The sequence below is a fragment of the Aspergillus novofumigatus genome, assembly GCF_002847465.1.
Source record: "Aspergillus novofumigatus IBT 16806 chromosome Unknown P174scaffold_3, whole genome shotgun sequence".
NCBI classification, from domain to species: domain Eukaryota; kingdom Fungi; phylum Ascomycota; class Eurotiomycetes; order Eurotiales; family Aspergillaceae; genus Aspergillus; species Aspergillus novofumigatus.
In genome coordinates this window covers 292129-310436 of record NW_020194276.1, presented here as the reverse complement: position 1 = coordinate 310436, position 18308 = coordinate 292129, and the positions used below count along the sequence as shown (strand labels likewise).

Genomic DNA, 18308 nt, shown 5'->3' with positions numbered 1-18308 from the left:
AAGAGAAGTCATAAGTATCGTGATAGAGCACCTTTCCGGGGCACCGTCCAGTTTAAGAGTTATGCTTTGCTGGGTGGTAGCATCAAAACCATACAAACGTTTTAATGCTGCTTCCTCAACTCTTGTCGGAACGATTCTTCTTGCCTGACGACCTCCAGCGGAAGCGTACGGCCAATGCCAAAGAGCACGAATGGCGCCCACTTCCAGCGGAATGGGTTGACAAGAATTACGAAGATGTACCAATAAATCAATTCGGCGTAAGTGAAGAAGTCAAAAGCTCCTGTCGGAGCCAGCCGTTTCATCAAGCGCGTAAAGTCGATCCAGGTCTTCATCCGACCTTCTGTTGGCCGCGATAGAGGATCAACCAGGAACATCAGCAGGAAGCGCGTGTATATACCAATGTGCATGTTTCCCACAGTGCCGATGGCATTGATGTAGGTGCTGTTGTTGGCGCAGATGCTTGGATACTTTGGAGGGAAGACCTGGAGATACCAGCTGGGTGGGCCGTATGGGTCTTCAAAACAATCGTGGGGCAGGAAGTTGAGCGATGGACGCTTGAAGCCCGTTGCCATGATGATCACATCTCCGGGAACAACCGATTCATGTCCGGGACCACCCTTGGGGACTCCTCGTGAGCGATGATTGAACATGACACCATCCTCTGAGAGAGAGACAATGTCTCCGCGTAGCCAGCGTGCTTTACCCTGGCGGATCTGGTCAAAGAGCTCCGAGTTGGCCATGGGAGTTTCGGTGTAGAGACCGCTTGATGGGGCGATGTCCTGGAGATCCCGATAGAAAAGCTTGTGTAGCAACCGCTCCGGAATCCATGACAAGAATGTCTCCTGTCCAAAGATGTTCATGGCTAGCAGCGACTGGACGAATACGTTGCGCGGGATAATCCACTTATCGGACCGTGACAGCACGTCAATCTCACTCGCCTTAGACTTGACGGCAAATTCCAGCGCTTCAATGGCACTGGCGCCACCGCCAATGATGAGCACCTTCTTGCCCTCGACGTCTTTCCCATCGAGCTCAGAAGAATGGAAAATCTTGCCTTTAAAGCGGTCTTGATCCGGAAGAGGCGGCATCTTTGGATCACCGCAAACGCCAACAGATGCGATCACGCCATCGAAGCGTCCATACTCTTCCTCGTTGTCGTTAACGATCCATTTTCCGTCCTTTGTCTGTTTGACGGACGTAACTGGAGTGTCGAAAACGGTGCGCTTCTGGAGGCCGTAGCGTTTCCACACGTCAATGATCTGCTCGCGAATTTCCTGTTGCGAGGGATAGGCGGTAGTGTATTTCACTGATGGATGGAATCGGTACATTATACTATGAACCTGCAAGGATGAGGTAGAGTTGACGCGCTGGATGAGATTGCATTAGCAGATTTCGAATCAAGCTCATGGTGAACAACGTACACTCCAGATGCCTCCGAGGCCTTTATCTTTAGGACGGGCTTCAAATAACTGCACATCGAATCCATGTCCAATGCAGTGCGCCGCGGACGATACGCCGGTCAAACCAGCACCAATGACAGCTACTCTTTTCTTGGGAAGACCATTGGCAGTTGATGCTGGAGGCGGAGGCGCAGGAGAGAAAATCCAGGTGAGGATATTCTGGAATAGCACATAGAATAAACTGAACACCACGAGGAATGGATGTGTGAAGAAGTCCACAATCGTGGACTTGGCTTTTGATTGAGCCATAGAAGATGAACACTCAGATTATCCTGAGGGATATTGCGACTTTGTATGACAGACAAATTATAGCAAGGCTAACACCTAATTGCCCAACTGAACGATGGAACGGGGAACCTCAGACAAGAGGGAAGTATGGAAAGCGAAGGTAATATGAGAGAATTGTTTACAAAAAGGAAAATAAGCAGGGAATCAGACTTCTTTTCAATGGTATCCGAGATAGATCTTTTTCCTGGCCTGCTCTGAATGTTGGTGGTGGTGTGGTTCAAGCAATGACGTAGGTGAGTGGACCACATTCATGTGAAAGTGGACGAGGGAATGAAGTGTTTGCTGCTTCCTTGTGATTGTTCTCGTCCCACGACGTCCGGCATCATCATTTCGCCAGATATTGCAGGGGTGCGTTATTTTTATCAAGTTTGACAACATTTCGAAGATACTCACCCGAGGTAGGCAAATAATGAACGTCTATGCTCCTGGATAGAGCGGACGACTCACCATTATAACGAGTTCACTTCACCAGATCACCAGATCATCATGGCACCTAAGCACCCAACCCAAATGACCTAAAGCTTGTTTCTTACTACATAAATGCAATCCTGAAATGGTGATATTCTGAAGTATGGCAAGCAATAGATCATTGGCGAGCGTCCCTTCGAAAGAGCAGGCATCGAGCCCGAGATACCTATATCTCATAAGTATTGCCCAGGGAGACACATGTGATTAGACCGTTGTGTATATGGTCGAGCCTCCAATGCTCTCCTTGTAGGTTATAATCATTCCGTAGGGTAGCAAGCCTCCTAGCGCCATAGTCCTTTTGTATCTCCGGGGTGATTTCCAGGATCTAGCGCAGACACTGGAGGTGATTGGCAGGCATATATTTAGTTTAAGCTTCCCCTAAGGTACCTTCCTCTATTCTCCACTCGAATACATCCATAGAGCCTTTGGGCCACTCAGAATATATAGGATAAAGTACCCTGTTAGCGAGCCATCGTTTCCATCATATGATGAGGAATTGATGTATCCCTTGCAAATTCCAACATCTCTGGTCAATGGCCTGAGGCACCACTCCCAGTGCGAATTGAAGGTCGAGACACTGTAGCCAAAAGAAGGACCTCTCAAACACTGACAGACGAAATACTCGTTTGTATTCTCTCCCACCTGTCAATTGCCGCCGGTGTAGCTTCCCTTTCGCTTCAGCGTCGACGGCTGTATCAACGGTGTGACATGTTTAACCGACGCAGATACCGCCGGGTGAAGCTACGAGAGACTTTGGATCTCGCAGTAGTCTCCAAGACGTTGTGCTCAATTCTGAAACGCCCAGACTGGGCTCATATGCTCGCTATCTCAAGCTGAATCGATCGCCATCCTTGTAACATGTATATGTGCGGTCCTATGAACCAAAACCACGCAAAACGCAAGAACTGTATCGAGACCCGCGCAACACGAGGATGATCTTTGGCAAAGAGATACAGATAACAAGTGGACGCACCACGAGTATCAATAGGTCTTGGTGGATCTTGAAGTCCAATATAAACTTAGCTTTCACCTATCCTTCTGCGCTCTGCCTCACAGTCACCGCTGTAACTAGAACTGCCGCGTCCCGAGTACAACGATTATTGTAGCCCGGAGACAAGATCTTGCATGATTTCCAAAATTGTATATTGTGTGATGGAGGCTTGGTTTCTCCAATCCCCTTCAAGGATTGGCCCATGCATGTAATCCAGGCTATTTGGACTTCGTCACGCTGTATATAGCGAATTAAATAATCTCCATATTCGGCTTTCCGAAGTGATGAGCACGATGATTATTATCCAGATAGGTGTGGCAGGTGTCCCTAGACAATAAAACAAAGAGTACCTCGTAGAGCTAACCACGAAAGGGATTGGTCTGCGGTCAGTTATCGTCTCTTCCGCCCGCCACAAAGAGCTTAATCTCCGGAGCTTCTTTCGCGGTTGTCAAGTCTCTACCCACGAAGGCACGCTCAACCACATTCTTTGCGCTGCTTACGATCTCAATTCTTTTTCTGTATAAGGAGAATAATGCGCTCTTACCGATAATTATCTACTCTCCTCACAGTTCGTACGACCGCTGAGCTCCTATGACCGCCAACACCTTGAATCTATCCACCACCTTTCCGACGTCAACTATCCCTCCTATTGCTGCTTCTCACGACTACCAACTATGGCGGGCCAGGGCACTCCTGTATTGGATCGCTTCCTAGCAGGAATAGCTGATCTCGTGAAAGAGCGCGATGGAGCCAAGCTCCAGGATTTCTTGCAGATCGAACCTCCTCTCCCGGACGTGTACCGACAGATGGTGGACGAGCTACGACAACAATACCCCAGCGGATCGCCAAGAGAAGGAAACCTGTTACGACGATGCGAAGAGGTTGTGCCGCGCACCAAAGGAGCTAGCTCGTGGGCGGCCTTCCCTACATTCATGAAGCTATATTTCAGCTTCCTTCGCGATGTCAATGTCGACAACCTCCTCGAGACGTATAACCTACTCAAGGGACTTCTCAAGTAAGTCGCCGCCGTCTATTTCCTGTCTACACGATCTTCTTGTCTCGGGCTCGATCACCCAGCGAGTTTCTGACCGATATTTCCGCTTTCGTGACGCGATGACTGATTCGTGCCTTTTTGAACCAAACAGCCAATGCGTCATAGCTCTCGGCGACAGTCAGATGGGTGTGATAGTGTTACCGACCGTTCTCTATTTGTCCAAAGTCCTTGCAAAGTTAGCAATGGGTCTGGACCGTCGGCCAGAATTGATTGCACACTTGTTGAGGCAGGAGGGTAGTTCGAGCCAGGAAGAGAGCGTTGAGAAAGTCACCCTCGTGGAGCGGTCGGCAAACGTCGTCCGTGAAGCCTTCATCAAGTGCCTTACCGATCGGAGCGGCACCCCAGGGATTCATGGAAAGCCCGAGGGCAAGCGAGTGGGCATCTATCTTATGGCCAATCTGTGCTTGAAACTACTCTTTCAGGTATGCATTGATCCTCGACATACAGTTCATCGTTATCAATTACGCATCGACTGAAACAATCATACAGTGCGGCAAGCTGCGAAATGCGGAACAGATGTTCGCCAGCATCAGTGCCCAGTCACCGCCTCTGAAGCACTTCCCTGCTTCTCAGCGAGTCACGTATCTCTACTACCTCGGGCGATATTTATTCTCCAACAACCTCTTCTATCCGGCGCAGATCGCGCTGCAAGCTGCCTACGACCAGTGTCACCGCCAGGCTGTCAGTCAGAAACGCATGATTCTCACGTACCTTATCCCATGCAACATCATCATGGGCCGCTTCCCTTCACTGCAACTCTTGCAAAAGCCAGAATGCGAAGGACTCGCCGAGCGATTCATCCCAATTTGCCAATTGATCGTTCGTGGGGACTACATTGCCTTCCGAGAGCATCTGGCAGTGGACTCGCAGACGACTGAATGGTACGCAAAGCGAGGCATCTTGCTTCCTTTGCGGAATCGATGCGAGATTCTAGTATGGCGGTCATTAGCACGTAAGGTGTTTATTCATGCTGGCTTCCATGGGGATCCTCAAGGGCAATCCCAGCGCGGACCGCCGCCCTATCTTTACTTGAGCAAATTGGAAACGGCCGTGCGATGGCTGCAATCGCAACATACTCAGGCATCACTTGGAGCTATCGGAGTTATACAGCCCAGCAGAGCGCAGGACGCAAAGGCTGGTAGCAATAGCTCCGGGTCACAGATAGTCTTCAAGGTATTGGATCCGGACTTCACTGGCGTGAGTGGCGTGGACGCCGGTGAGCTGGAGTCTGCCGCTACCTTGCAATCCAAGTACGGGGATTATCTTGCTCCAGATGGATACTTTGATGCTCTGGGCCAATGGCAAGACAATCCGACGGGCGCCTTGATCGATGGCGAAATAGACGCAGACTACAGTCAGTTTGAGCTAGATCCGTACGCCCACCATCTAGATCAAGGACAAGAAAAACCAACACCTATGATGCGCGAGCTCGAGTCCATTCTTGCATCGCTCCTGACTCAAGGTCTCATGCGCGGATACCTTACGCACAGGAATCCTCGGTTTGCAATTCCTGGTGCACGACTTCGTGGTGCCTTGCCTACTGGCTTTCCAAATGTCTGGCAAACCATCTCTGCACGCGAAGGAGAAGATGATACTGTACCTGGATGGGTGCAGCCACCACCACCGATGGCATCTCAGTTTGCTGCCGCTGCTGCCGGCGGCGGTGGAAGAGTCGTGAACCTGTCCGGTGCGCGTCCAGTTGGAGTTCAATGATCTTTTGATAAGGATGGCTACGAGAAACACCTAGCAACGAGCCGAAACACGGCGAGAATTGTTGCAGAGCACAGGGTGCGCGGTCGGCGTGATACCCTCTGTCGGAAGGTTCAAAATGATCCTATGTGTGTTGCGCCTGCATTCGAAGATCACTTATTTTTATGAAACTCTCAATGTTTGAATAATCGTTTGGCCGCGGAATGAGACTGTCGCCGACCTGCCCTGCGTTAGCCGAGCCACTACGGAGTAATTCGGTAGCCTAGTTGGTGTGGGCACAAGCTAGGACAAGGTACTATTCCGCTACGTCACAACCCGCTCTCCCCCGATTCCTGCAAGCCATCACAACATGGACGATCACAACAAGGCCGTAGCGACCATTGCAGGTCAGGTCAGAGAATTCCACAGTCGCCAACAACCTTTTCGCATCTATCATGGCTCGACGAATAGTACACGGCAGTCTCAACACGATCACAACAACACCATCAACACCGCGCGTCTAAATCATGTTATACGCACCGATTGCGAAGCTCAGACCGTGCTGGTCGAACCCAATGTTCCTATGGACCACCTTGTTCAGTCCACTCTGGCTGCTGGCCTCGTCCCTCTTGTCGTGATGGAGTTTCCTGGTATCACGGTCGGGGGAGGATTTTCCGGGACATCCGGCGAAAGCAGCTCATTTCGACACGGCTTCTTTGATGCCACTGTAAATTGGATTGAGATAGTCCTGCCAAACGGTGAGGTACGGATTGCATCGAAGACCTCGAATCCCGATCTCTTCCGGGGCGCTGCGTCGGCATTCGGCACTCTGGGTGTCGTCACATTGCTCGAGGTACAGTGTCAACAGGCCAAACCTTATGTCGAGCTGAAGTACGAGTCCACCTCGTGCATGGATCATGCCATGAACATCTTCCGCACTGCTGCTGCAGATCCCCAGATCGATTACCTCGACGGGATCGTCCTCGCCAGGGATCAGATTGTCGTGTGTATAGGGCGGCTGTCCGATACTTTGCCTGCAAATGCCAAACCACAACGCTTCACCGGCTCTCGAGATCCGTGGTTTTATCTTCATGCACAGAAACGTGCCAAGTCGTCTTCAAGAAACCCAGACTACATCCCGTTGACCGACTACCTTTTCCGCTATGATCGGGGCGGTTTCTGGGTTGCCCGGTACGCCTATTCGTACTTCCTAGTTCCATTCAACCGTATCACACGCTACATTCTGGACTATTTCATGCATACGCGGGTGATGTACCACGCTCTCCACGAGAGCGGACACTCGAAGCGGTACATCATCCAAGACGTGGCGGTACCATACACTGCGACAACCGAGTTCCTCGACTGGCTGGACCAGAAACAGAACTTTGGCGCATACCCGATCTGGCTGTGCCCCTTGCGGCATTCGGAGGGACTGATGTCACGTTCCGATTCGAACAATCCAGTCCCACCATCTACCGATCCAGAGGACGGCGGGTATCTCATGAACTTTGGTCTGTGGGCTCCATCTCCTTTCCACAGCGACGCCGATCAATTCATCGCACAGAATCGCCGGCTGGAGGGCAAAGTTCGCGAACTCGGCGGAAAGAAGTGGTTGTATGCGCATGCGTACTACACCGAAGATGAATTCTGGTCCATATACGACAAGAGCAAATACGACCAGCTGAGGGAGAGATATCATGCGTCTTATCTGCCGGATTTGTATCAAAAAGTCCGGGTTAGACTTACGGCGCCTGAGGATGGTAATGGCAGTAAGAGTTGGGGATCGATCCGGGATATTGTGTGGAACCTCTGGCCTGTGAGTGGGTTGTACGGCGTCTACAAAGCCTGGAGGGGAGGGGATTACCTGCTCAAGACGAAGCAAAAGAGTAAGACCTGAGGGCTGCTACGTTCCGCGTTCTCATGTGATAATGGTACCTGAGACACGGGCAATGGGGGGGATGGAAAAGATAATGATATAAATGAACAAGTGCCAATACCAAGTATATCATCCATTGGTCATATATCATAAGTCGTTCTCTATTGTGCGTAGATAAGAAGCAACCATTGCTCTCAGAGCTCCGAAAAAAAAGATCCAACTGCAACTCAAGTTATCCAACTACGAGTCGGCACTACTTCTCGATAACAATGCGCCCCTCCAATCTGGGCGCAATGCCGGGGGTCCACGCCGGCGTGAACCCCTGAGCATCATCGGCCGTGTTGAGCGTCGTAGGCTCGAACCCAGCGGCGCGCATCCATTTCCGGACCGCCCGGCGCGCAAGCCGCAGCCGATGTTCTTCCTCGGCGGCGGAGCGGGCAGGCAGGGTGACGTAGTTGGTGGTTGGCTGCGGGGAGGTCAAGATCTCCGGGTCCGAATCCGAGTCGGAGTCCATGCTCGTGCCCTCCTCCTCGTGGCCGTTGACCGTCCCGTTGCCTTCGATCTCGGCGAACCGGCCGTAGTAATAGTGCTTTGTGCGTTTGAGATTCGGTCGCGAGAAGAAAGGCCGGCTGGGCACCTTCTCGGAGACGGGAGAGGGTTGCGCGGAGGCGGGTTTCAGCCAGCCCTCGCAGTGGAGGTTCTGGTGGACTTGTGCCCAGTGCCGTGATAGACTCTTGCTCCAGCGCTGCCACTTGCCCAGGATCCGGAGGCTGAGGAAGTACTGCCGGAGGATGGTGCTGATCATCACGCCGTTCTCTTCGTCGACGATCTCCTCCACCTCGCCTCCGGCGGACTGCACGAGGAGGGATGTGAACCCGTCCTTTCCGCGGGCCATGTAGCCTCTCGTCGCGAGCACGTAGCTCCGTTCGAACTCGATCGGTTGTCCGCCTACCTTGGCCCAGTTGAGGCGCGAGCCAGGGGGTGCGGACGGGTTGTAGCTAAAGGAAATGTTCGATACCTGTGGGAAACGTCCCTCGAGTGCGGGGAGCTGGCTCACGCCGTTTTCTAGAGCGTCCATAAGTGCTGAGCCCTTGATACGGAGCAAGACCACCGGGTCCTCAAAGGGAAAGCAGTTTAGCAGATCCTTGAGTCGTAGTAGACCGGGTGGGTAGATTTGATCACCGCGGATCGTCCCGCCGGCCATCATAGCGCAGTCGGCGGCATAGTAGAATCGCATGAGATCGCAGACAAAGTTGCCGAGATTGGACTCTCTCTGACGAACCGTGGAGAAGCGACCGTCGAGCGGCCGAACAGTGTATCCCACCGGCTTTTCCAGCTTCGCCTTGAGACTCGAGGTCAACCGACCGACCAGAGCCACGGTGGCGGGGTCTTCGGGAATCGTCCGAACGATATCGCGGCGAACGATGTTGAAGTCCCATCCCGGTCCATCGGTCTTGCGCCACGCCTCGATATAGCTCAGCTGCTTGAAATCGGTGCCGGATCGCAAGATATGGGTGTTGTTGATCACCGCATGTCCGTAGAAATGATCATGGCCTCCTAAAATGAGATCTACCGTGCCAGGGGGAAGGTTCTGCGCTAGTTTATAGTCGTTCGGTTCTCGCTGGTGGGTGACGGCGACGATAATATCCGCGCCCTGTTGGCGCAGTTTCGGTGCGAGCTCTAACGCGGTTTGTGAGGCGGATTTATAGATCAGGTCCGGAGGGAGGGAATTGATGGTTCCTAGCCTTAGGATTGTCAATTCATCTCCTGACCACCATAGTACCATAGGATCGCTCAATAACCTACCATTCGCGCTCTCCCAGCCCAATAACGCCAACCTTGAGTCCGTTCGACGACGTCAGCATAACTGTCTTCTCGCAGTTGGCGATCGAGACGTCTGAACCCAGCGCCGGGTCTAGAACATTGGCAAGCAGCCAGGGAAACCTGCACTGGCTACGCAAATGACGAAACTGTGCGACACCGAAATCGAGATCGTGATTCTGTCCACCCCACAGCGTGTTAGCCACATTCCTGGTCTCCATCAACTCCTTGTGAAACATGTTCACGTACCCCAACGCAAGCTACATCCGTCCCTGCTTTGTTCAGGAACGGTACCATATGTCGCCCTTTGGTGACTGTGCTCTCGAGACTGGGGTTAAAGGCATCGCCGGAGAAGAAGGTTAGGACGTCGGGAAGTCCGCTAAACCGCGGGTGAGAGCGATAGTAGTTGATCACAGATTGGAATCGGGAGACGCCGCCAACGGGTTCAGCGGAACCAGCTCTGGACATGGTCAGTATTCATCGGGGTAGCCTGTCGGTGAAGGGGTCAAGAGTACTCCACGTGGTAGACATCGTTGTAGTGAATCAGACGCAAATCAGGGGCGCCTGTTCTGTTGGAGGAATGTGTGATGGTGAGGCCATCTAGTTCAGTTGGAGTCATCATTTATACGATATAGCAATGTCAAGGAGGAGAGGCGGGAGAAGAAGAGTGAAAGAGGATCAGATCAGACAGCTGAATGAGCTCAAAAGGCAATACGGGGATCAGCAGGTGCTGCCTGAGGCAACCCGGGCTGCAAGGCACCTCCGGAACTAGCTTGCCACCACCAATTACAACGTGGATCCGCGCGGGGATCATCGGGGTTCGTCAGTGGAATCTCCATAGTGCAATTTGCAGAGTAAACAAATGACGTACTACACGAGGGTGATATAGATAGACACCGAGAAGCGAGTCAAATATATTGTAGTGAGCAAAAGCTGACTATGGCAATTGATGGAAGTGGTGATGGCCATCGGTTTTGCACAGCATTGTGTGAATGGGGAGTATTACATGGTTGATGTCATACCATGATTTCCTGAACGCCTCGCCTTATAGAATTTAAATAAAACAAATGAATAGCGACAAACCAACATCCCAAGGTATCCTGATAAAAATTCAAAGCAAGAAAGTAGAACCAAAAATAAGTGTCGAAAACAAAGCCGGCTATACCCTTCTTTCAGTCACTGTCCAACGTCTTCTGGTAGCAGCTTCCCGGTCCTTAGATGCCGGTGTGCTACCCCAGAGACCACGCTGCGAAAAGGTCCTTTGAGGCAAGTTGGACCATGCGGCTGAATCCTCAGGCTTTGATGCAGAGCCGTTTGCCTGACCTGGACCGACGGCATCAGAAGAAGTCGATCTCCGGTCGCCAAAGTTGGGTAGAATATCGTCGGCCGATTCGTGTATAACAGAGGCGGAGCCCCAGAGACCAGTGGAGCCCTTTGGCGCTGTGGAGGGGCGCAAGAGGGACCAAGAACGTGACCCGACACCCGAATTGGGGGATGGACCAATCATGAATTGTCCCTGAGAAAGCGAGGGACGCAACGCAGGTCGATGACGATAAGTGGAGATCGAGGGAGTGACCGCGCTGCTAGGTGAGGGCAAGCTGGAGGTGGATGGGATTGGATTCACGGTAGGACGGAGATGATCAGTCGAGGCCACAAGTCGTAAGCTGTAATCTTTCGTGAGTAGAGCCTCTTCTGCCGGTCCAGGGGACAAAAATCGCTCCCGAGCAGTGTCTGCCTCGGCTTGTTCGTCCGCATTGTCCTTGCGGACGGACAGGGTGAGGGACGCTGTTTTGAAATCCAACAGTACAGGCTCTCCAGTCAGCGCTCCAACTAGGGCATTGCACCCTGCCCCGTGAGTAATCACGATGAGAATGATGTCGGTCGCGTCATCCTCATCAGCCGGCTGGTGTAGATCCCCGTGAATTCCAGGCTGTTGAGAATGTCGCCGCGGTCGGCCAGTCCCAGCACCTTGATCGTTATCGCGGTACCAGGCAAGCATCCGCTCAAAGCCAGCACGGAAGCGCGAATGCATGGCACTCCACTCTTCGCCGTACTCCCCTCCACTGCCCCAGTTCTGGGGCTCACGCATGCTGTCCCACTGGTAATCAATCTTCACACAGGCGTTGCGCGCGTGCGTAACATATCCTATAGGAATCGGGTCGGAGGGCGAGATGGCATAGCTCGGCGTGGGAGGCATGTATGCGCCGTCCGGAATCGGGGGAAGATCAGTGTTGATTGTGCCGAGGATTCTTCTAGCGCCAGGGGTTTCGGCGGACTTGAGACTGTCGTAACTCCCTGCAAGGGTGCGCTGGCCCGGAGGATGGGTAACACCAGAGGAAGGGCCAACGCTGTTTACCGTTCCATCCACGCGAGTTGTGTCGGAGTTTGTGAAACCACCCCAGCCCCCAGGAAAGTTGCCTGTAGTCGGCTTGGAGGCCGTGTCAGCCTCGGGAACGACGTCATCCCCGCGCCGAAGTAATTCGGCTTTGGCCGCAGCGACGAGCCTTTCCGACTTGGGAGGAGGGGTGATCTGGTCAAAGTAGTCTGGGCTCAACCACTCTCCAAGAAATGCGTCCACGCGCAGAAGACACCGATGATCGTGGGGACCAGGCATCGAAGAGGCAGGTGTGATCGGACTCGAGATAGACTCTCTTCGTGAGTCTGCAGCTGACTCCATAGAATATCCATTGGTCTGGGTGGAGTTGGAAGCGACGGCGGAGTGAGCAACCTCGCTGTCTGTATAGTGCTGGCTGATCCCCGAGCTGACAGCGATGGCCGTCTGCACGCAACGAAGATATGGAGAAGTATGAATTATGAATCGGCGCTTCTTTTTGGGATTCGGGAGCGTTGAAGGGAATTTCGGCACGTCTGATGGTACGATGGACGAAACGGGGGGATGGTCGTCAAAGGATTGCAGTAGGTTGATGATTCGAGCTCCGAGCGCGCGGGACTGGAGCCATCCACCATAGGAAAGGGGAGGATCATAGGGAGTCGGAGAGGTGAGATGCCAATTTTTGTCGGCAGCATCTAGTCGAGCGCCATGCCTGGGAGTTAAGCTGTCAGCCGATCGTTGCTACATCAGGAGCTCATGAATTTCCACCATACCTGGCTATAACGATGGCTGCGGGGAGTTTCCCCATGGCAGGCAAGACGTTTAAATGAACTTTCAGGTAATAAAATGAAGGATGAAGAAGAGGGGAAGACAGAGAAAGAGAGTTCTTCTGGTCGTCAAAAATGACCAGTCGAGGGAGGGGGGAGCTCTATAGTTGTTCGTTGTGAAGGTCCGGCGGGGTAAATGTGACTGCTGATGCCTGGTCAAGCCATCAGATCAGAGCATTGCTTTTGCTTTATGTTGCAGATGAGAAACAACATGATCATAAGGATATAGCTATAGGGTGAAGAAAAGTATTAGTTTATCTGACCATCATCCATAAGGTGACTAGTATTCTGTACCTAGTAAATATAGCAGATATCGTGGAAATCACTCTTTTTCTTTTTCCATTTTTTTTTTACCTTACCCCAGCTTTATCAGCAACAGACTAGTGTTAAGTTAGTTAATTAATCAATAATCCGCCTGACTGATAAGTGTCATTTTGCATGACAGGTCATAGGCAGTTGCTCGGACAGAATGGGATCTTCTTGCAGAAAAGGTGCCATCTCCGGGGTTAGCCATAAGCCATAAGCCATTGCAATCACCAACATGTGATTCTGCTTATGTAAAACAGGAATGAAATCGCCGATTCAAGGAGTAGCATTCTTTTAGAGAGAACTGTAAGACTGTGACTTGTCGAATATGTCTGACTATAGACTGTCTATCTATGGTGTATGTTCTACTTATTCTCTTAATGAAGTGAAACAGATCCAACCAAGATCAATATTGTACAGCTGGAGTCAAGTAACACTAGATCCTTTGTGCTGCCTCAGGCACCAACAGTCATCCCCAGAGACAGACCAGGGGGCTGTAAATATTTGATCCAGCTTCACATGTCGCAGTAATACAGGACAAATCAGATAAGAATACACATAATAACAGATCACACTAGGCTTCCACTAGTGCTCCGAATTCGGCACTTACAAACGCCTTGCAGCATACTTGTTTAGGCTCATGCGAGGAATCCCTAGCGACAATTCCGAGCTCGGATGTCTCCGAGGCTCAATATTTCAAAACTGAACTAGTGTTTATTCTTTTGACACGAGAGCACGTTCCTTTTGGTTATTAACCCACCTGATCACGTTGTGCTTTGACATTGTTTCATGATCCTTCGGCGTTGTGGCTGTCTGATGGGATACACCCTAGCAACACACCCCTGTCGGTGATACTACCGCTGTCGGTCTAAGCATGATTTCTATCGTTGTTGGGATTAAAGGGACATATTGGCAAATTATGACAATGAATCAAGGGCTCTTGGATTTGGTATAAATAGTCTGTAATAGATGGATAAGGATAGATGAATAGCCTCGATTGAAATCATACATTCCTATATTCATAAGCATTGTTTACATTAACCTGCGCTACAACATACGATATATCATCTATGCAGATGCAGCACCCCATCCACCACCACCAGCAGTCATAATTACAAATCGGTCATGGGTGCCCACAGACACCGTATTCTTCCCACCAATATTCACCTGGCGCTCCACCCCTGTCTCATTATCCTTCGTAACCCACAGATTCATTCCCGGCTGCGCATCTTCGCCGCCCTCCAGTCCGTACGGACGATGCACCCGTCGCTCCGAGAGAATCGAGCACTGCATCGGCGCAAGGAACTCAATCTCGCGGATCACGCCGTCCCCGCCGGGATGCAGACCCTTGCCGCCCGATCCCGGCCGCAGGCTAAACTGCCTCAGCAGCGTCGGGTACCGCTTCTCCAGGATCTCCGGGTCCGTGATGCGCGTGTTGGTCATGTGCACGTGCACCCCGGACTCGCCGTCCCAGCTTGGGCCCGCGCCGCTGCCTCCCGCGATGGTCTCGTAGTACCCGAAGCCGGGGAGTGTCTCGCCCGTGGCCGGGTCGGTGCGCGCATTCGTGCCGAAGGTGAGGTTGTTGCAGCAGCCCTGTGAGGCGGCGCAGGCGCGGAACGCCTTGAGCACGACGTCGGTGATGCGCTGCGAGGTCACGACGTTGCCGCCGACGACGGCGGCTGTCTTAGTCGGGGAGAGGATGCTGGGAGACGGGACGCGGATGTCGATCGGGGCCAGACAGCCTTGGTTGAGGGGCACGTCGGCGTTGATCATGCACCGCAGGCAATAGATAATGGCCGAGTGGGTGATGGCGATCGGGGCGTTCCAGCCGCCGTAGACCTCCGGGCCGGTGCCATCGAAGTCGAAGACGGCCGAGCCGTCCGAGCCATCGATGGTGACCTTCAGCTTGATCGGGGTGCCGTCATCCATGTAGTCCACTGCTTCCAGGGGTTGGCCGCCGAACTTCTTGTGGAGCCCCTTGAGGAGGTCGCGGACGGCTCTCTCGGCTGTGTGCTGGATGGCGTACATGTACTTCTGGACGGTCTCGACGCCGTACTCGGCGAAAAGAGCCTGGATCAGAGAGATACCGCGCGCGTTGGCGGCGATCTGCGCTTTCAGATCGGAGATGTTGTCGCTGACACATCGTGCGCCCGAGCATCCTTCGTACTGAGCGGGGCCGTCAACCAGAAGCTCCATGATGCGTTTTTCGTCGAAGACGCCGTTGCTGACAATCTTGTCGCCCTCGATAGCTGCTCCTTCTTGCCACAACTCGGTGGATTTAGGAGGCATCGATCCAGGCAGGATGCCTCCGATGTCGGCGTGATGGCCGCGAGACGCCACATAGAACATGATCTCAGTGCCACCGGGGCGGTCAAAAACGGGGGTAATAACCTGGATATTTGTCAGTACATCAAAATAGCGGATGGAATAGTGTAGCGTACCGTGATGTCTGGCAAGTGAGTTCCACCACAGCTGGGGTGGTTGGCAACGAGGACGTCGCCGTCTTTCAGATTTCCCAACCACTTCTGGTGCTGATACCGGACAGCAAACTGCATCGAGCCCAGGTGAACAGGAACATGAGGTGCATTGGCGACTAACCCTCCATCAGGAGAGAACAGAGCGCAAGAGAAGTCCAGACGCTCCTTGATGTTGGTCGAGACCGAGGTCTTCTGCAGCGTCCGGCCCATCTGCTCGGCGATGGACATGAACCGATGACCGAAGATACTGAGTCGGATGGGATCGATGTTGGATGATTCATCGGTGGCAGCAGACGCATCGGTCTTGGTGTCCTTGAGATCAATTACGACGCACGTCTCCAGAATGCTTGCAACAGCGCTGGGTACGACGACAATGGTCTGTGTCTTGTCGATGATGATGGCCGGTCCGTGCACACGGGTGCTCTTCTCGAGCTTATCGAGCAGATAAACTGGGGTGTCGATGCGGCTGGAGTGGCCATCAAAGTATGCCTTGGTGACATTATCAGGCGGGCGACTGACGTCTTTCAGAGACGCTTCCTTCAGCTGGACGAGTGGGCTCTTTTCCGTCCGCACTTTGGAAGAGGCGGTCGTACGCACGCGGATATCGTCAACGAGGACTGCTCGCTCCGAGTTGAAGCCGAATTCTCGGCGATGACGCTCTCGGAACTGGTCGAGGAAACCAGAGTCCTCCTCCGGCTTCAAGATCATCAGGCTGGTGTCCGACCCTTCATACCGCATGTTGAGGTACAGTTCATGATGGACCTGATCGGCACGGAAGCCTTGTGTCACCATCTCCTCGGTAGCAACTTTGGTCATGGCGTCAAATCGTTTCTGCAGCGTCGACTGCGAGGCATGGTAGTCAGCAGAGACCGGCTCCTGAGACTCCTTGACGACTTCAGCCAAGGCCAGACCGTAGGCGGATAAGACGGAGGAGTATTTGTGGATGATGATGCGGGAGATTCCAAGGGAGGCGGCAACAGAGCAGGCGTGCTGACCACCAGCACCACCAAAGCAAGCCAGATGATGGGAAGCAGTTTCATATCCGCGAGCCTCGGTCAGGTTGCGAATAGGACGAGCCATGGACTCATCCGCCACCTTCAAGAAACCCAAGGCGATCTCTTCCGCAGTGTACTCTGGCTGGCCTTTCTCTCTCCTTTCAGTGTTGACCTTGTCCGTGAGTTCGTTGAACAGCTTCGTAGTGGCTTCCAGGTCCAGTGGCTGGTCCTCGTTCGGACCAAAGATGTGTGGGAAGTATTCCGGCAGCAGGCGACCAAGGAACAGATTGGCGTCTGTCACAGTCAGAGGACCACCCTTGCGATAACAAGCCGGACCGGGGTGGGCCGACGCGGATTCGGGACCGACGTAGAAGAGACCGTTCCGCCAGGTGAGGATGGAGCCTCCACCGGCTGCTACGGTGTTGATGTCGAGTTGAGGAGATTGGATCAGAACGCCAGCAACCTTGGATCCGAAAACATGCTCCAGATGGCCGGCAAAGCGCGAAACGTCTGTGGATGTGCCGCCCATGTCGAAACCAATTACGGGGATCTTCTCTGTGGAATCGTAGCTGGTGGCTGCGAAACCGACCACGCCAGCAGCCGGGCCAGACAGAATCGCCTTCAGCCCGCTGAAGCGGCGAAAGTCAACCAGGCCACCGTCGGATTGCATAAATTCGAATCGACATTCTCGCTGTTGTTCCAGGCCCCTTCGAAGGCAGCAGAGATGGAATCAATGTATGTTTTGATGACTGGGGTGAGGTAGGCATCGGCTGCGGCCGACATCCCTCGAGGCACGACCTTGATCATGGGTTGTAACTTGGAAGACAGTGTGACGGAGAAGCCCATGCCCTCGGCCAGCTCGCCGATCAGACGCTCATGCTCTGGATATGCGTATGAATGTACAAGCGCCACGGACAATGACTGATACCCCTGCTCCTTCAGTCTCTGCAGCTCCTCTCGAACGACATCGAGATCCAGCTCCTGGACCACACGAAACTTCTCGCCGGTCACACCTTCGACAATGCGGGCGCCGGGAAAGCAGTCCTTGTCAGCCGACGGGTGGCAGGGCACGACACGCTCATTAACCTCCACCACGCCTTCTGGCAAGACACCAGGCCTGGCCATTGTCAAGTCAAAGATGTTGGGACGCGATTGATCGCCGATCTTCAAGAGATCTCGGAAACCTTTCGTTGTGAAGAGCACGGATCGCGCACCTTTCCTTTCGAGCAAGGCATTTGTGGCAACTGTCGTCCCCATCCGCAAACTGCCGATGCGGTCTAGCTTCAATGGCTGTCCTCGAGGGTGAGGCTCGCCAGTTACGAGCTCGAGGATCTGACGGACACCTTCCGTGGGGGCATCCTCATAGTGACCGGGATCAACCGAAAGCAGCTTGAGAATGATATCTGGACGACCAGGTACGATGGCATGGACATCGGTGAAAGTACCACCGCGGTCGATGGAAATCGTGATCTTCCCTGATTCTTCCTCCATCTTGCTTGTGTATGTGTGCGGAGATGATGTAAGGACTTGGAGAGGATGGAGGGGGAAATAAGTATAGTATGCTACGTTAACGAGGGGTATCACCGATTTATAATATGTCACTCCAGATTCTGGATAACACTAAGCTCGTTCGCTCTCCGACTTTAAAGGGCCGAAAGAGACCATCACTGATAACGACATCACATCACTGGCAAGTCAAGCGCCGATCTGACTGGTTCTCCGCC

General features: G+C 52.9%; 6 protein-coding genes across 6 annotated transcripts; 2 read left to right on the top strand and 4 right to left on the bottom strand.

The window, feature by feature from the left end:
* Positions 1–101: 101 nt before the first annotated feature.
* P174DRAFT_418872 (flavin-containing monooxygenase) lies at positions 102–1709 on the bottom strand (the record flags this gene model as incomplete). The annotated part of the gene is made up of 2 exons (XM_024824740.1): positions 102–1367; positions 1422–1709. The coding sequence occupies 2 exons, from the start codon at positions 1707–1709 to the stop codon at positions 102–104; spliced, it is 1554 nt and encodes a 517-aa protein (XP_024683492.1).
* Positions 1710–3881: 2172 nt separating this feature from the next.
* On the top strand, positions 3882–5974 carry P174DRAFT_418871 (uncharacterized protein; the record flags this gene model as incomplete). The annotated part of the gene is made up of 3 exons (XM_024824739.1): positions 3882–4222; positions 4353–4683; positions 4751–5974. 3 exons carry the CDS (start codon positions 3882–3884, stop codon positions 5972–5974), a joined length of 1896 nt encoding a protein of 631 aa, XP_024683491.1.
* A 346-nt stretch (positions 5975–6320) lies between these two features.
* Positions 6321–7847, top strand: P174DRAFT_366334 (FAD-binding oxidoreductase; the record flags this gene model as incomplete). Its single annotated transcript, XM_024822107.1, has 1 exon — positions 6321–7847. The coding sequence occupies one exon, from the start codon at positions 6321–6323 to the stop codon at positions 7845–7847; it is 1527 nt and encodes a 508-aa protein (XP_024683490.1).
* Positions 7848–7957: 110 nt separating this feature from the next.
* P174DRAFT_403242 (putative 5'-nucleotidase) lies at positions 7958–10314 on the bottom strand. The gene is made up of 4 exons (XM_024823978.1): positions 10163–10314; positions 9897–10107; positions 9633–9826; positions 7958–9571 (listed from the first exon to the last, which is right to left on the bottom strand). The coding sequence occupies exons 1-4, from the start codon at positions 10267–10269 to the stop codon at positions 8080–8082; spliced, it is 2004 nt and encodes a 667-aa protein (XP_024683489.1). The 5' UTR covers positions 10270–10314; the 3' UTR covers positions 7958–8079.
* A 229-nt stretch (positions 10315–10543) lies between these two features.
* On the bottom strand, positions 10544–13265 carry P174DRAFT_403239 (uncharacterized protein). Its single transcript, XM_024823977.1, has 3 exons — positions 13101–13265; positions 12753–13035; positions 10544–12691 (listed from the first exon to the last, which is right to left on the bottom strand). Exons 2-3 carry the CDS (start codon positions 12785–12787, stop codon positions 10807–10809), a joined length of 1920 nt encoding a protein of 639 aa, XP_024683488.1. The 5' UTR covers positions 12788–13035; positions 13101–13265; the 3' UTR covers positions 10544–10806.
* Positions 13266–15372: 2107 nt separating this feature from the next.
* On the bottom strand, positions 15373–18229 carry P174DRAFT_439577 (5-oxoprolinase). The gene is made up of 2 exons (XM_024826837.1): positions 17335–18229; positions 15373–17275 (listed from the first exon to the last, which is right to left on the bottom strand). The coding sequence occupies exons 1-2, from the start codon at positions 18073–18075 to the stop codon at positions 15515–15517; spliced, it is 2502 nt and encodes an 833-aa protein (XP_024683487.1). The 5' UTR covers positions 18076–18229; the 3' UTR covers positions 15373–15514.
* Positions 18230–18308: the final 79 nt, after the last annotated feature.

Excerpts from the sequence above, each read along its gene's own strand:
- P174DRAFT_403242 (XM_024823978.1), bottom strand. The coding sequence starts at position 10,269 with ATGATGACTCCAACTGAACTAGATGGCCTCACCATCACACATTCCTCC. Across the intron at positions 9,827-9,896 it reads CGGATGTAGCTTGCGTTGGG|AATCACGATCTCGATTTCGG; the intron begins GTACGTGAACAT and ends TGGGGTGGACAG. Across the intron at positions 9,572-9,632 it reads GGGCTGGGAGAGCGCGAATG|GCTAGGAACCATCAATTCCC; the intron begins GTAGGTTATTGA and ends GACAATCCTAAG.
- P174DRAFT_403239 (XM_024823977.1), bottom strand. The coding sequence starts at position 12,787 with ATGGGGAAACTCCCCGCAGCCATCGTTATAGCCAG. Across the intron at positions 12,692-12,752 it reads GCAGCCATCGTTATAGCCAG|GCATGGCGCTCGACTAGATG; the intron begins GTATGGTGGAAA and ends CTTAACTCCCAG.
- P174DRAFT_439577 (XM_024826837.1), bottom strand. The coding sequence starts at position 18,075 with ATGGAGGAAGAATCAGGGAAGATCACGATTTCCATCGACCGCGGTGGT. Across the intron at positions 17,276-17,334 it reads CCGATGCCTACCTCACCCCA|CGAGAATGTCGATTCGAATT; the intron begins GTCATCAAAACA and ends CTGGAACAACAG.